This window comes from Herpailurus yagouaroundi, unplaced genomic scaffold (genome assembly GCF_014898765.1).
Source record: "Herpailurus yagouaroundi ecotype Mexico unplaced genomic scaffold, PumYag 28, whole genome shotgun sequence".
Lineage (NCBI taxonomy): Eukaryota > Metazoa > Chordata > Mammalia > Carnivora > Felidae > Herpailurus > Herpailurus yagouaroundi.
This window is the reverse complement of record NW_024412376.1, coordinates 11,378,540-11,396,081: the sequence shown is the minus strand read 5'-3', so window position 1 is coordinate 11,396,081 and position 17,542 is coordinate 11,378,540. Positions and strand designations below refer to the sequence as shown.

The window sequence follows — 17,542 nt, the reverse complement described above, 5'->3', positions numbered from 1 at the left end:
TAATGTTTATTTATTTTTGAGAGAGAGACGCGGAGGGGCAGAGAGAGAAGGAGTCACAGAATCCGAAGCAGGCTCCAGGTTCTGAGCTATCAGCACAGAGCCCGACACGGGGCTCAAACTCACGGACTGTGAGATCATGACCTGAGCTGAAGTCGGACGCTTAACTGACCGAGCCACCCAGGCGCCCCAAGAGTGAAAATTTAATGAATTACAAGAGGAAGGTACTCTTCTTAGCACTGCAGTTGGAGAGAAGGGATGGAATCTGGTGCACAGGGGAAGGGATTCCCTTTTGATGGGTGCCTGGATAGTTCATCTATTAACAGGAAGGCAGAGCACCTGAATATAGATTCTGATGGAAGTTTTCTTTCAATTGCTTCAATGTTATCAGTGAATTCAATGAAAGTGCAGCCTGGTAGCTTCCCCACACTTTTAACAGACCTAGCATTCAGGTGTCCAATACAGGTATCAAGGACCACCATAAAGAAACCCAAGCAGCTTTAAAAATGATCAAAATTAATTTTACTCATTAGGTATTTTAGTAGTGCCTCTGATTTCGAATACGGTTAACTGTTGAAGCAAAGAAACAGCCAGTAGGGGGAGAGCTAAGCATACGTGACATGAACAGAAGATTAAGGTGTAATTTTGCCCAGAAAGAGAAGTAAAGATCCAACATTAATGATGATAGTCACGCTGATTTTCTTTGCTTTGAGCTTTATACCGGTATTTCTATGGTTTTCTTATGGACGAGGCATATCATCTTGCTAAAAGTTCAAAACAACTTTTGAGATCACAGTCTAAATATTTATTTATAATTCTTGTTGACCTCTTTGCTTTCTGAATCCCCACTTTGGAATAAAAAATATCTACAGTTACTGAGAATTATCCTAGTAACAACTGAGTCCGCCTTTGAAGGTCAAACGTAACCTGAAGCTGAAGGTTAAAAAAGATAGCTTTTTCCCTATACTTGATGTGATTGTTTGGGTTGCCAAATACAGTAGAGTAGGTTCTACTTTCTTGTCCATTGGACAGCACTTTTTAAATATTTGTTTTTCTGGTTTAAAAAATATGAATATAAGATTAAGTTCCAGAAAGAGTTCTTTAAAACTGTATGACAGGGTCACCTGGGTGGCTCAGTTGATTGAGCAGCTGACTTCAGCTCAGTCATGATCTCATGGTTCCTGAGTTCGAGCCCCACATCAGGCTCTGTGCTGACAGCTCAGAGCCTGGAGCCTGCTTTGGATTCTGTGTCTCCCTCTCTCTCTGCCCCTCCCCCTTGCGCTCTGTTTCTCTCTCTCTCTCAAAAATAAATATTTAAAAAAATTTTTTAAAAAAACTATGACACTTATTTCTGCAATCAAACGACCTAGCGTTGTTTGGGTTTTGGTGAGTTCCAAGACTTTGTTATCAAGAATCAGTTTATCTTTACCATCTCACGTCATCCATCCTACCCAGTTGTCTTTGTATTTGGGGGTGTGGGAACCAGTGCATTGTCTCTCTTGGGACTGGGGCATTTTTCCTAACTGCTCAAGTAAGTTAGATCCATCAGAATAAGTTTCCTCCTCAAAGAAAGGATGCTGCAGGGTTGATGGTGCAATTTATTTAGAAAGAATAAAAATGACTAATATCTGCCTGCTTGTAGGAATAGAGCAGAGAAGAATGTAAGATTCCCCAATTCACACACAATTCAAGTTTAAATGAATGGGGAAAATAGTGTGAATCAGTTTCTGAAGGAGGAGATTGTCATAAATAACCCTCAAATGGCAAATCAGTTTCACTTCTGCTTGGGTGAATTTGGCTTGTGACTGTGGCCACAAAGGGTATATATCCCAGCTGGTTTCACATAGCTATACTAAGGCAAAGAAACAGCTACCATATCCTTTGTGGACTCCTAGAGCTGAAGCAGATAAAGTGACATCTGGTAAGTTGTATTTCTTATGTAATTTATGCTGTAACTTATGGTTGATTTAAGAAACAAGCTTTCGATTTACCGAAACATTGAGAAGATAGTACTGAGAGTCCCCATATAACCCACACCCAAGTTCCTCTCTTATCTTAACGTGAGTCTGGTACATTTGTCACAATTAGTGAACAAATATCAATAGCATTAATATAAACTAAGGGCTGTACTCTATTCAGATATTCTTAGTTTTTATCTGCTGTCCTTTTTGTGTTCTAGGACACACATTACAGGTAGTGGTCATGTTTCCTTAGGCTCCCCTTGGCTGTGACAAGTTTCTCAGACTGTCTTTGCTTTGATGATCTTGATGGTTTTGAGGAGTAGTGGTCAGATCACCTGTAGGATTAACCTTTATTGAACTTTGTCTGCTTTTCTCATGATTGGACTGGAGTGATGGGTTTACGGGAGGAAGATCCCAGAGTTAAAGTGCTGCTGTCAATCAGATCACATCAAGGTACATACAGACAACATGATCTATGACTGTTAATGTTGACCTTCATCACCTGGCTGAGGCATTTCTGTCAGGTTTCTCTACTGGAAAATTCCTCTTTTCCCCTCCTTCCATACTGCCCTCTTTGGAAGGAAGTCGCTCTGTAAAGCCCACACATAAAGAGTGGGGAGTTATGCTCCCTGTCCTCGAGGGTGGAGTATCTACATAAATTATTTGGAATTTTTCTGTATGGAAGAATTGTTTCTTCTCCCTCTCTTAATCTTCTTAAAGTAATTTTTTTTTTCATGAAGGAAAGTGGGTTTTACTTTCTTTGTTGGTTTAAGTGAACTTTAAGGCTAATGCAAAGACCAATGAACTAGAATCTGGAAAATCAAGTTTTAGCTTGAATTTTACATAAGGGTATGATCTCAGGCCAGTCACTAAATTTTCTCCCTTCCAGAAACACAGCAATTTCAGTCATCATTAGGGGTAGTATTAATGTCATCTTATGCCTCATTAGCTTTGGCAAGCTTGGGGGAGCAGTATGAGAGGATTTGAATTCATTTTGTTAGAACCTGATAAGGCACATTATGAAAATATCTGCTTCTTTTACTTACCTATTCATCCAGGGGAGAAGGAAGGAAAAAATCATGCAATCCAATAACTCCCTTACCGTAGCTACCCCTGGGGGCTGTGCTTCTCAGGTTGCACACATTAGTTCGTGTATTAATGCTGAAAATATAACTCTTGTCCTTCGGGGGTTCGAAGGCCCTTGTTTCACTTTTGCTTCTGAGCTAATGTGTTTAAATTGCTTTTTTGGCACATACCTAGTTTGGAAGAGCAGTGCAATGTCCAATAAGTGGTTACGACGTGTTGCCAATACTAAAGGTACTTAAAACTTAAAAAGAAGGGAAATAAATCCTAAATATCACCAACATTCCATAAGTTTATTAAGAATCTCCTTTTCCTTATTTCATACTCCAGCCCACCCCCCTGTGGGAGGAGGACAAGACCTTCACCAAGGGTTCTTGAAGGATGATGAGTTAGAACTCACAAGGTGATTGATCAGTGTGGACAAGAATGGAGTCAGTTTATCAGTTAAGGTGGCATATGTACCCTCAAAACTAGAGACTTGGCCCAGGTGAATACTGGTACTGACTTCTAGTTTAACTGTCTTCACCAAATATTCTAAAAATAAACGACATTTGTAAACATGCTGAAGTGCCTGCAGACCAACTGTGCATACAATATTACATTTAATCCGGGTATGTATTATATTTAATCCAGTGAACTCCTGATACAGGTATCTTTATATTCTAATTTTCTAAGAGGGGTAGGTGATTTGATCAGTGTTACATTGAAGCCCTGGAGTGTGATCCCCAAATTCAGGCATTCTGACTCCAAATCCGGAGTAATGTCCATTACATTTTGGAATGTAAGCCCTGTGTGTGCAAACACCCTCCCCATTTTGTTCCCTGATGTATTACCAGCACCCAGAACAGTGCATGGCACGTAATAGACACTCAGCAATTATTTGAATAGATGTATGAATGAATGTAATTGCTGCTATTATTAATCTTACCACCTAAGATACACTTAAAAGATACACTTCATTCATTCAACAAATATTTATTCAGTGCTTACTATGTACCAAGCCCTTCCCACATTCAGTAAAAGTAGGGAATAAACCAGTTGATGATAATACCCCATAAAGGAAGTTTGCTAGGTTAAGCATTTTGATTTTTTTTTCCCCATTAGAGCTCCCTTGGGGGGTGGGGGTGGGGGACAGACAGAAATAAAAGGAAAACAAGAATCATGTAGGAAAGGTTAATGATGTGAAGCAAGGTGGGGTGAGATGAGATTCTGACTGAAGGAAAAGGGCTAGGGGAAGAGAACAGGATGTTTGCAATTCTTAAACACATTCAATTCTGCATTAGACACAGAAGGAATGCAGTGAAAGTGTACTACTCAGTCTCTCTCTCTCTGTCTCTCTCTCTCTCTGTCTCTCTCTCTCTCTCTCTCTCACACACACACACACACACACACACACACACACACAGTCTTGTTTTACTTCTGAGGGCATTGAACAATGTTCAGGCAGTACCTTCAGTTTGAGTCCTGAGTACATTTTTATCAAGTAGCTACTCTCAGTCCTACTCTACAGCTTTCATTCCCAAAATGCTTTTGTCATGTATTTGAAGGAGCCCCTCATTTGTGAGCACCCTTCCCTCCACTCTTAAGCTCCAGAGGCTTTATTTAAATAGTATCTATGAGAGGCTGCTTGGTGGGAGGACGAGAACACTGACCTTGGAGTCACTCCAACCTTGGACAAGTTCCTTCCCCTCTCTGGGCCTCAGTGCCCATATCTCTACAATAAGGGGCTTAGGAGCATTCTTTATTTAATTACACTATATGAAGCTGTTCTAGTACAGGAATAACTGTTACATTTGTGTCACCTCTGTTATGTTTCTTTAAGAAAAAAAGACATTAAGCAAGTACAAACAGAAGAAAGGAGGAGTGGAAGAAGCAAAAATAACTGTCAAAAATCATAATTATTTAACAGGAAATGCATTCTGTGCAACCTTCCCATATCTAGCTAAATATGCAGAGTCTCATTTAAAAGATGCTATTCTTAGGCTCAGTGCACATGAATGTAAATACGTACTAAAAGCAAAACTTAAGTGCTAACCGCGTAGTTGAAATACAAGTGAAATAAACCACAGGTGAATACCTCGCCTGTGTGAGCAATAAATTTGCACTCCTTTCTATTGCTTCTCCACAGAAGCCAAATTTTCACAAAATACAACCACCATTACTGCCCTTCCTTGGGGTAAGGTGGATCCCTACATAATCTGAGGAAGGACTATGCACCCATGGGTCATTGGCTCCTGAAAGTGAAATGAACCTGAAATTAGAGACACCTTCCTTGTGCTACTTTTGATTACACAGGGGCCCTAATCATTGGTATGGTCTTGGTGTCAATGGCAGGTGACATTTTAAAATAAGAACTTTAATCCTTTTGGCATCCAACTAAATCAGAGAATATTCATGGTTTAAGGACTTGTTCAACTCTCATTTATAGGTGGGAAAACTAAGCCCCAGGGTGATAAAATAACTTTTCTGAAGTCTTACAGCTCTTTTGACTGGTGGCAAAGCCAGCACTGTACTTTCCACACCTGATTTGCAGTTTATGGCCCTTCCTACCATCATTTAGTTTAGCTCAGTGACTATGTACGGAGTGTCTGTACCACACTACTCCTCTATTCACTGATATATTTGTTTATAAGCTTTGCTTTTTAAGTGCCTGCTGTTTCCTTCATTCTACTTTCTCAGTCCTACTGTTAATTATCTCTTTCCATTTTCCTGTGTCTTAGTTTGCTGATTAAATGGCCCCTTTCTGCCAATCTTTGAACACTGGCAGAAGGAATCACAAGCACACCTCAGATAATTTTCAATTTCTCCAAATTTCAGTTAGGGATCACAGATTACTCATGGACCATAGATGCTCCTGCATGGGAGGCTCATGGTTTGGTGTGTCCCCACTGTGTGCAGCTAAGCCCAGCCCTAACCCAGATAGTTACATGCTAACAGCCCTTGCTGGCCATTGTGTACAGTTGACTTAATAAATGACGTTAGATGAACTGAAGTTTCTGTGACCCCAATGGCAGCCAAAACCAGTGCCCAGGATTTGGTGAACATGTCTGCTTCTCTTCTAAATCTACTGCTGTCTCAGTTTGAAGGGCCTTATTCTCACTGTTCGTATGGTAGTAACACTTATCAACTTCTTAGTCCTTTTGGACTTCATCTGACTCCACTATTTCTTCCTGGATTTTGGCTACCAGAACACAAGTTACCCTGGAGGTCTACAGTGCATTTGTCTATTGATAGGAGCACACATTTTGTTTTGTTTTCAGTGATCTCTATGATACAGTGCCTAATGTTTTATGTGACTGTGGCTCATTGAGCTGCTGATTTCAGGAAACAACAGATCTCTTTCTTAGGGGTTATTCCTAGCTCTGTATCTAAAGTTATTGATGGGGGGTGCCTGGCTGGCTCGGTCAGTAAAGCATGCGACTCTTGATCTCTGGGTTGTGAGTTTGAGTTCCACATTGGGTGTAGAGTCTATTAAAAAAAAAAACAAACGTTGAGGTGCCTGGGTGGCTCAGTCGGTTAAGTGTCCGACTTTGGCTCAGGTCATGATCTCATAGTTTGTGAGTTTGAGCCCTGTGTGGGGCTGTGTGCTGATAGCTCAGGGCCCGGCGCCTGCTGCGGATTCTGTGTCTCCCTTTCTCTCTCTGCCACACCCCCTCTCACGCTCTGTCTCTCTTTCCTTCAAAAATAAATGAACACCAAAAAAAAAAAAAAAAAAAAAGTAAAAAAAAAAATAAAGTTATTGATAGGCATTACCATATACTCACACACATTATAGCTCATCTACCCTTTGCTTTCCTCTCTCACCTAGATCTTGATGTGGTTTGGCATTTCCAACTCAGCACTACAAACCAGGAACCGCTTGCAGCTCTAGTGAATTTTTGTGACCTCATAGAGGACTTCCACTGCCAGCTTTGCTGGTGAGCACTTCAAGTAAGAATATATGATCTGGGATTTGAAGAGGCCTTCAAGCTCATCTAGTCTAATGCCATTATTAAGTGGTCATTCCGGTATAGGTTCAGACACATTTAGTGGCAGAAAAGTCATTACTTTCTAATGAATTTTATATGCACCTCTAAGGTAATGTATTTGAAGACCACTATGAGATCTTCTCCCCATCTTCTGCCTTTGCCTGTGTCATTCCTTCTTCAAGTTCAGCTTTTGTGGTTCCTATGAAGTCGTCTTCCCTGTTGATGTTGTCCTTGTCTTCCCACTCTCCCCTTTATTTCTTAAGCCAGGATTCCAATTATATAAAAAACTAACATGGTTTAAACAAAAACTTAACAAAAACTGATTTGTTTTTTTGTTTTGTTTTGTTTTACAAATTTTTTTTCCTTTTTCAACGTTTTTATTTATTTTTGGGACAGAGAGAGACAGAGCATGAACGGGGGAGGGGCAGAGAGAGAGGGAGACACAGAATCGGAAACAGGCTCCAGGCTCCGAGCCACCAGCCCAGAGCCCGACGCGGGGCTCGAACTCACGGACCGCGAGATCGTGACCTGGCTGAAGTCGGACGCTTAACCGACTGCGCCACCCAGGTGCCCCCTGATTTGGTTTTTAAACATCCTTTGGTTTAGAATCTCATCAGGAGCTTCCCATCCATTATTTTATTTATTCATTCATTCACCAATTGTTGTCAGTCATTGCACTTCCTGATGGAAATGCAACATTGAAACAAATGTAGGTATGACCTCAGATAGCTCATGGTTCAGAAAGGAAAAAGGGACAAGGAAGCATGGTAACAGAGATGTGCTTGGAGCAGTGGTGACACAAGAAGGGAAAGATTTGGGAATCAGGACACAGTTTCACAGAGAAAATGATAAAACAGGATCTTAAACAGTAGGAATTCGCCGAGAAGAAGAGCAGAAGAGTACCCCACGTAGAGAGAACAGCCTATGCTAAAATGTATGGAATAGGGCGCCCTGTCTTGGAGAACTGTAAGGAGTTTGGGGTGGTCTGAGAGGGAGCGTCAAGATAAGGAATGAAGAGATGAGGAACTCTGCCTAAGGCTCAGGACCTTGCACACAGTAGGGATTCACACCACATCCAGCCAACACCCACCAAGAAACCATTTGGCCAGTTAATATCCACCAGCCAAACTAAGAATAAGAGGCTGTTTTGACTGAGGAGCTGTGATTTTCATTTGGAGTTAATATGTAAATGAGGCATAATCTCTCTAACAGCCTATGGGTTTAGTGGCAGTTGACAGATCAGGTGGGATTTTGCATTTCTCAGAAGGGCCAGTGACTCTCTGCTTTTGAAGTACATGGCTGAGTGATCCAAACAGCAACATCAGGTAAGGAGAGGAAGCACTTTGGGGCTCTCCCCAACTGTGTTGCTCAAATTCTCCTCTGCGTGTGGAGACAAAGAAACTCCAGGGTAGCATATCATTCCCCAGTGTCCTCTGTTCTGAGCCTCTATGGGTCCCATTCTCCCTCCACGCCCAATTTGTCTACCTATGGACTGGAGACAGGTTGGATTTGACATTTCTCCTTTTGGATGTGCCTCTCCTCCCCCAACCCCCCAACCCTTGCAGATGCCCTGACCTATGGCACTGCATATTGGCCATGAGCTGGGGTGGGGGTGGGGGTCTTCCTCATTGAATTGGAGTGGGGTAGCAAGAAAGACTCAGAGAACCTAGTTATTGCATCTCTCCTTCCCCACTCAGTAGTTCCCAAAGCAACTCCAGGGAACCCTAGAAATATGGAATATTCCATCCATCTTCCAGATTCTTGCTGAGATCTGCTGGGACTAAGCATAACTGAACCTGATTGGGCCACTAATACTGCACCCAAAGCAGCAAAGCCATATAATTTCACCTTTATGGTTCTGATCACTAGAGGTTTATTGTTACTTTAGAGTTTATTGTTACTAAAGATCTCAGATAATATCATTTTAAAGTTCTATACATACAACTATTATTGAAAACCAATGGTCAGGGGCGCCTGGGTGGTTTAGTCAATTAAGAGTCCGACTTTGGCTCAGGTCATGATCTCATAGTTCATGAGCTTGAGCCCTGCGTTGGGCTCTGTGCTGACAGCTCAGAACCTGGAGCCTGCTTTGGATTCTGTGTCTCCGTCTCTCTGCCCCTTCCCTGCTTGCTCTCTCTCTCTCAAAAGTAAATAAACATTAAAAAATTAAAGAGAAAAAAGAAAACCAATGGTCAAACATTGATTTTTGTCACGTTTAAATCAACATGTAGTATACGAGGCATTGTGAGGAATTCAAAGATAAGTTGGAATGGCCATTGCACTTTAACAGCTTGGAATCTAGTTGGGGAAACAAAGCATAAGCAGATTTACATGTTGTTGTTATTATTTTGCTTTATGTATTTATAATTTCTGCTGTAATTGTCACCCCCATCTTTGTACTTTGTATATATTTTTAGGCTGGTTCTCCTAAGTGGACAAAAGCAGGCATTTGCATAACAGGAAATGGAAGAAACTGAAGATTTTGTGGGTCAGGGACCACACCCAGGTAACATCCCTACAATATCCCCTGATGGAGTGCATACTTCCTATTTACCACTATATAATCAAGGGCAAATGGGCTGAGAGTATTTAACTATAGTCATTGTTCCTTCCTCTTTATTCAGAAGCTGCTTTCTCATGACACAGCTTAATAGTGAATGAATATAAACTATTTCAAGAATTAAATAGCCTATTCATGATGTAGTGGGTTATCTCATCAGCAATTAAATTTGAACACCTCTCCCCTTTTAAAGGGAGGTTTCGGAAAGCCATCTTGGATTTTCAGAGGGTAGCCTCTCTGTGAATGGGCAAGGTAAGGCACCTGGAAGCATTTCAGGCACTGTTCTTAGAAGGGGAGATGTAGGGTGAATCCTCTTGGAGTCAGTGAGGTCAGCCTCCCTCCCTAGAAGGCTGGTGTAGGGTCCCTGGAGCCAAGGAGAGAGCCTTCCCTAGGAAGATGCAGGAAAGTAACCCCTGTGTGTAGAGAACAGGATGTATCACATGTATTTCCTCACTCATAGGGGATGAAATCCCTTAGGGGCAAGGAATGTAGGGTTTCTGGGTCAGTGGGGTGGTGGCTAGCGCTGAAAGAGTGGAATTGTTCAGCTTGGAAGAGCCATGGCAGTCTCTGGCAACCCTCTGGATCAGCAATGAACCTGTATCTTGTGTTAGGTGGCTGGGGATCAGTTTTTTAAAGTGACACCTTGTGGCAGCAAGAAGTAACAGCGGCAGTAGACTAGGTTTACTTCTTTGGCTTGCCCCCACCCAACCTTACTGCTCTTTTTCTTGGGTGATTCAGTGTAAAATGCTGGGAAAGGGGAGGGAGTGCTTGAGCAGTTACAGGGAATGAGAAGAGATGTGGCCAGTTCAGGCCAGTTCATTCCAGTTACAATTTAAATAGAAATACTACCCTTAAATGGTCTAAGTCCAAGATAGACTACTTTCTCCTTTCCAAGTGGTTTTTCATTTTAGCGATTGAAGAAAAAGTTTCACATCCTGCTGTTTTGTCTGACTTCCTAGCCTTTGCTTTAGTTGAGGAATAAACTTTCAAGCTTTTATCAGATTTCTTGCCAGTTCCTGTAAAATTGAAATGAAGGCCATGGATACATGGGCATGTCCCTTGTTTTATACATGTGGCTAAGATGTGCAAATATCATTCACACAAAAGATTTCCTGAGTTAACAAAGTTGAGATCAAGGCCCAACATCCTTTACTTTCCACACACAGATACCTTCTTGTAGCACAGGCTAAAGTATTCGTCAGCCTGTAGCTTGTCTAAAGGCCTGAGTGGTATATTCTTTTCTTCTCTCCCTCTTCCTTCTCCAGCTCCAACCACTGAGCCAGCAACTTGGTATTTAATTCTAATGCGGTCCTTAAACTAAGGCATGATGAAATCTTTGAGTTGAGCTGAGTTAAGAAGTTAGAATGTCTCAGATAGAGGGTCTGAAATACAAGCTCTTTCAACACCCTGTCACTGCATGAGCATATGAGGTGGCAGAGATTCCAGGTTTGGCAAAGAGCACCTTTCTGCACTGCAATACTTTATGGGGTGTGAGCTGGCTCCAGGACATGGCAGGATTTGTTCTGGAAGCCATAAGACTGAGCAGAGAGGGAGGGCTGGCTGGACTATCTGGAAGACCTGCTGTCTGGAGCCCAGTAGTGGAGGCTGTACCTTGCAGGTTGCTCTCCTGGGTCCTGATGTGAGCCTTCTTCTCTGTGGTTCCTCAGGGAATATGACCTCCCAATATCATGCTCAGCTTTGGGGGCTCATACCCTTCCATGAGCCATGACTCTTGAGGATCAATTCTTCAGGTTCATCTCATGGCCATTTCCCAAGGCACGAGCCAATCCCAGGAGCACTGGGTTAGGATCATTTCCAATGACCTTGACTCCAAAGACCCACTTATCGCCCTTTTCTAACCATGTGGATACTGCCAGGGGGTATTTTCTAAAACTCATCCAGAACACAATGTTTTGGTTGTACCCTTTCCAGAGAATTATGGACCCTACCAGCCCTTCACTTCATAACCAAAGGAAACCCATTAAGGTGAATAAATCTTGGGAGAACTACAAAGTTTTGCTTCATGGGGATTTCTATTCTTATTTGTGTAAGGAAGCAGCTGCTAATGACGTTCAGCGAGGAAGGGGGAAAATTCTCCCAAATTTAACCTCTGAAGGGCGTGCACTGGTAGAACATCCTCCTGAATGATTACATTGCGTATATTTTTGTCAGCCCTCTCATCTCATAGATGGTCAAGAAGTGGTTTGCCCTGGTCATGTGGCCGATTCTTTCCTCTGCATTCTGCTCCTGATCAATTTCTTTCCCAGTTTGAAACGACCTCCCAGAGGCCTTTCTTCACCCCACACTTAGTCCTCTCTTGGGTTTCTCTGTACACAATTGGCATATAGTGAAGAATATCCAGCCATTTTGGCTTCTTAGGGTTTCCAAACCTGTCATTTAATGTCAACATATGTTCTGGGGAGATATTTTGGACTCTGCACTTCAGATCTAGATGCGAAGTTCTGTGACTCCGGGAAGTAGGGACCAGACTGGAACGGCCCAATGGTGCCTGCTTCTGGAATGACTTTACGCATACAGAGCTGACAGGAGCCTTCTTAGATTCTTTGGGTTTGTGTGTTGATAGAGATCAGGCAAGTATACTATGCCCCAGGATCTTTAATTTTATATAATCTCTGTTTATCTCTAGTTGATGATGATTTATTTAAAGAGCCAATGAAAAAAAGAAGACGTTCAGATAGAGACCAGCGGTTCCGAGCATTTCCCTCCGTGGAACAAAGTGCTCTTAAGGAATGTGAGTGTCATGAAACTGCTGTGGAGCTTGTTTTAATGTGGCTCTGTCCTTTTCCAAATGTGTTAAAATGCTCAAAGGAAGAGAAGGTCAAATTGGAAAGTAGGATGAAACATAGTCAAATCATCCTGATCCAGAAAAGGGGGCTTCAGAGTCTCTGCAGAGATCTATAATTTGACAATTCATCTGTAGGAGTCTCTGGATAGGAGGGTTGTTATCAGAATAACCTCTTCCTGATTAGAACAAAGATTGTGAAAATGGTTGATTTGGTGCCTTGGTGAGTATTAATATGACGGCCTTGCAAGTTTTCTTTTTATGACCACAGGAGAGAAGAATCTAGAAGGGCTATAACTCATGACAAAGCCTATACTGACTTCTGTAACAAGGAGTTTCAGAGCAGGCTAGCTCCTTGAGAGGCTTTCACAATCAATAATTGCCATCTCCCATGAACTAGTATCTGTAGTGTCAGATAACTTGCTTTCATATTTAATTGGCTTTTCATTTCATTTCTTTTTTATTCCCTTTCTCTGATGTATTGAGCACATTCCTCTTTTGGAGACGTAGTACTTGATCCCTGCCAGGTACATCCCAGGTAATACATCCCTATTGATTCCAGATGAAAAACTGGAGTCACGGACCAGAAGGGTTTTGAGCAATACTTATCAGAAACTTATTCATTCTGTCTTCCTGGATGACAGCATTCCTAATGGAGTCAAGTATCTCATGTGAGTCTGATATCGGCTATCATAAAATCTTCCTTCCATGTCTTTCCTTATGTTACTGTAGATGCTTTTCTCCAAAATGAAAGGGAATTTTCCATTAGAAACTAAGGAAAGGAGGCTAAAAAGTTATATAGCTATGGGCTATTATTGTTTATACTGATAGTTGACATTCATTGGGTTGCCACTGTTGCTAGATAACCTGCTAAGTACATATATCAAATTTCATTTAATTGTCCCATTACCCCTATAAAGCAGGAACTATTAGTATCATCCCAGTTTTACTGAAATTGTGGCTTAGAGAGGCCAAGAAGACATTGACCAAAATCACACTGTTGGTAAGTGAAAGGGCATGAATCCAATCCAAGCTGTGTGAAACTTTAGCCTGTGCCCTCAACTGCTGGGCTCAGATGACTAGAGGGACTTGATTGGTGACAGGGCTGAATCTCCTGCTCAATAAGACTCTGTGTTGCTCTCAGCAATACTTTACCTCTGCCCAAACTTTATATCTAGGAACCAGAGTATGTAATTTCCACAGGACACAAGCAAAATTGCTTCATATCTATATAGGAATTACAGAGCTTTTATAGAATTATCATTTCCAAGTAATGGTACTTACTTTTTGCATAATATTTTTTGATCCTCATGACAACTATGTAGTAAACAGGGACTAATATTCTCCTTTGATCAAGAAAATAGTGGAGACTCAAAAAGATGTACGACTTGCCTAGGATTCGAACTCAGGTCCTTCGTGTTCTGTTTTGATACTCTTCCCACTGTGCTTTGCTGACCATGACAATGTACATTTAAAAACCAATCTAGAAACAGGCTCCTTGCCTTGATTGAAAAACCATCGTTGGACCCAATCTACATTGGATTATTTGGAAGCACAGGGGCTGGGAAGAGCTCCCTGATCAATGCCATCATCCAGCAAGCAATGTTTCTACCAGTGTCTGGAGAAAGTATATGTACATCGTGTATTGTACAAGTGAGCTCAGGCTGCTGTGAACAATATGAGGCCAAAATCCACCTTCTCTCTGACCAAGTAAGTGTCTCCTTCCTTCCTTGCTTCCTTCCTTCCTGTTTACCCTTCCTGTTTTTCTCTCTCTCCTTCCTCTCTTTCCTCCTTCCCCCTCTTCTTTCCTTCCTTTTCCCTCTTTCCTTCTCCCTCTCATTTAGAGATTAACATGATATTCTTTGTAAATAGAATTTAGGCCTTTGTTAAATGGAAAGAACATAGTACAGAATGAGAAAGCTCAGTGGAGCGAGATGGGGGTTTTAGCCTGCATCCTGTCACTATTGTTATGGGACTTTGGGCAAACCATTTCCCTCTTTGGCTCCCGGTTTCCTCACTGACAAAACAAGGGGTTTGGATTAGATGATCTCTTGTTGGATTAAATGGTTTTAGATTTCCTGAATATGAAGTCTCCTCCTGCCACCCACTCCCCGGAACAATGGCCTCCTCCCTTTGTCGTGGTTTTCTGTATCTGTGTTTTGAGAGACTTGGCCCTGCTCTCCCTTGGCAGGAGTGGAAGGAAGAGCTGAAGAACTTGACTAAACTCCTGCACAGGACAGAGGAACTGGACAGAGAAGAGGCAGATGCATGGGACAGGGATGATGCAGTGGAGGAAGCCATCTGGAAGCTACAAATGCTTTATGGAAATGGGGCGGAAAGGAAGAACTATGAAGAGTTACTAAGGGCAAAGCCCAAAGGAAAGATTCCCACATCCAGAATCATCACCCTCAAGGCAGAAGAGGTAGCTTCAAGATTTTTTTCTTTATTTTATCATGTGTCTCAAGTATAATAATTGAATCCATTTAGGAGATTTGCTCAAGGCACGGTGTTTTTATTGGAAATAAGTTGATACCCAAATCAGAAGCATCCCTGACCAAGTTCTTTTTCGTTATTTATGGCTGTCAAATGAGAAATTTTAGTGTCTGAATGGGAGATCTTTTGTGCACAGGAAAGACTATTTATAGTTGCTTGAGGATTAATTAAGGATGCTTTGGGCTGCAGATGTTAAAAAAAAAAACCACCCAATTTACAATGGCTTAAATGAATAAGGATTTATTCATTTTCTCACATAAGAGTCTGGAAGCAGTTGAGTTTGTGGGTTGGTTCAGTGGCTCAACAATATCAAGATCAACACCTCCTGAGTTCCCTTGGCCGTTCATCATACTTGTTGCCTCATAGTCACAAGATTGCTACTGAGGTGCTAGACTTCACAGCTGGCTTCATGGCAGAAAGAAAAGGATAAAAAGTTGGCATCAAACACATCTCCCCTTTCCTTGGAAAGTAAAAGCTTTCTCAAAAACACCCCCAACAAATTTCTGGGTAGATTTTTTTTCAGAACTGGCCTCTGGTTCGGGCACATGGCCTTTCCTAGCTGAAAGGGAGTCTAAATCAAGAAGCAGATGTGTTGTGATTGGCTGTGCAGACAGACAGACAAACACTATTCATCTAGCACAGACAGAGGACAGGATGGATATTGGATATAGTAGAACAACTCTCTCCTCACTTTTATAATCAATATCCATCTTATTAAATTACATTTCATTGTAAATTTAAGACTTGTAGAACTAATGTGTAACTTACTGAAATTATATATTTAAAACCTAGGGTTTTTTTGTTTCTTAAAATTCATTTTTAAAATGTTGCTATTCTATTTATAAATCTGGCATTTTTTTTTGTATAAAATAAGAACAATTACTTACACTTGTTCTAAAATTTAGCATTCAATTACATCCTAAATTTAACATAGCAAATCCTCCTTAAATAGCTCACACTACTTATATAATTAATCAAATTTCCTTAGACTTTTTATATTATAGTTCAAATTTAATATATTCAGTTCTCTCAAAAATTTTTAAATACTTGGCCAGGCACACTTAGAAGTCAAATAAATGAAATCTTTCAAGTCACTTAGCTCTTGTATAGCTAGGAAATCAAATAGTCACTTTATATTTAAATGGGTATTACTGTTCAGAATAATTACTATGTCTAAAACATAGACTGAGCATGTCCAAAGAAATACAATGATTATAAAACTGATTACTTTATCTGCATACACACAACTTAACACCAACTAAGTTACACCAAGGTATCAGTATCCATTTCTTCAATATTCTGTATTTAGAAATATCCCTTCCCGGTATTACAAATTTAGGGTTGAAACAAGGAGTGGAAATATTCATTGAAATACAATTACATCTCAGTGAGTGAGGGCACAGATTGGGTTTGTGTCCGAGGTTCCAGACTACAATGAAGGAAGCTGAGTCTGCCTCCTAGAATGATTTATCCTGAGCCAATTTATTGGGTTGAGCCTTTTTACACAAAGGGACTTCTCAAGCCCATGTTTGTTCTTTCACATTGCCCTTAATGTATCTGCTTTATTACTATTTTTTAACGTTTATTTACTTTTGAGAGAGAGAGACACACAGCATGAGCAGGGGAGGAGCAGCGTGAGAGGGAGACACAGAATCCGAAGTGCTCTCCAAGCTCTGAGCTGTCAGCACGGAGCCCAACGTGGGCCTCGAACTCACAAACTGTGAGATCATGACCTGAGCTGAAGTCAGCTGCTTAACCGAGTGAGCCACCTGGGTGCTCCTCTGCTTTATTTTTAAATATCTTAAAGAACTTTTATCATCATTTCTTTCACAATTTCCTGTTATTTGATTAGAATTGATGAATTCTGTGACTCCCTACACACATTGCATCAAATCCCTTGATTTAAACCCAACTCTTTTAAGAATTTCCAGTTTTGGGGCACCTGGGTGGTTCAGTCCGTTAAGCGTCTGACTTCAGCTCAGGTAGTGATCTCAAGGTTCATGAATTCAAGCCCTACATCAGGCTCTCTGCTGTCACCATGAAGCCTGCTTCAGATCCTCTGTCCCCCTCTCTCTATGCCCCTACCCCATTCATTCTCTCTCTCTCTCTCTCTAAAAAATAAATAAACATTAAAAAAAATTCCCATTATTATCTTTCTTTCATGATTATTCTATAGATGTTTATTAACAATGACCACCAGGGACACCTGGGTGGCTCAGTCAGTTAAGCATCTGACTTTGGCTCAGGTCATGATCTCATGGTTGGTGAGTTCAAGCCCCGCGTCGGTCTCTGTGCTGACAGCTCAGAGCCTGGAGCCTGCTTCGGATTCTGTGTCTCCCTCTCTCTCTGCCCTTCCCCTGCTCATGCTTGCTCTCTCTCAAAAAATAAATAAACATTGAAAACAAAACAAAACAAAACAATGTGCACCATACATCCCAAATCTCCCGTCCTCTGAAGTGGTAGCCCAGTAAAGATTTGCTGCCACACACATAGTTGCTGGCCTGAATGTGTCACTGTCTGAAGATATGTTTAGGTAGAAGAAACAATGGGCTGAGAACAATTCCCCATCCCACCCACCATCATTAAAACATTTTGGAAATGCCTACATGTCAAGATATTTCTTGTACTAGGAGGAGAAATTTTAAAACCCTTTTTAAAGATCAATTTCAGATCAATT

The 17,542-nt window shown here is 41.3% G+C and overlaps 1 protein-coding gene across 7 annotated transcripts in view; it reads left to right on the top strand.

The window, feature by feature from the left end:
* NUGGC (nuclear GTPase, germinal center associated) overlaps positions 1–17,542 on the top strand; it is a 56,534-nt gene that overhangs the window by 1,465 nt on the left and 37,527 nt on the right. For 2 of the 7 annotated variants that reach the window (XM_040465305.1, XM_040465728.1), the window contains exons 2-7: positions 6,850–6,971; positions 9,427–9,515; positions 12,217–12,321; positions 12,935–13,043; positions 13,860–14,082; positions 14,564–14,794. In XM_040465305.1, coding sequence (XP_040321239.1) covers positions 9,473–9,515; positions 12,217–12,321; positions 12,935–13,043; positions 13,860–14,082; positions 14,564–14,794 — 711 coding nt within the window. In that variant the 5' untranslated portion in view covers positions 6,850–6,971; positions 9,427–9,472. Of the gene's footprint in view, positions 1–1,799; positions 1,919–6,849; positions 6,972–8,220; positions 8,335–9,426; positions 9,516–12,216; positions 12,322–12,934; positions 13,044–13,859; positions 14,083–14,563; positions 14,795–17,542 lie in introns of those variants that run through there. The other 5 variants (XM_040465366.1, XM_040465441.1, XM_040465509.1 and 2 more) reach the window with 5 other exon arrangements.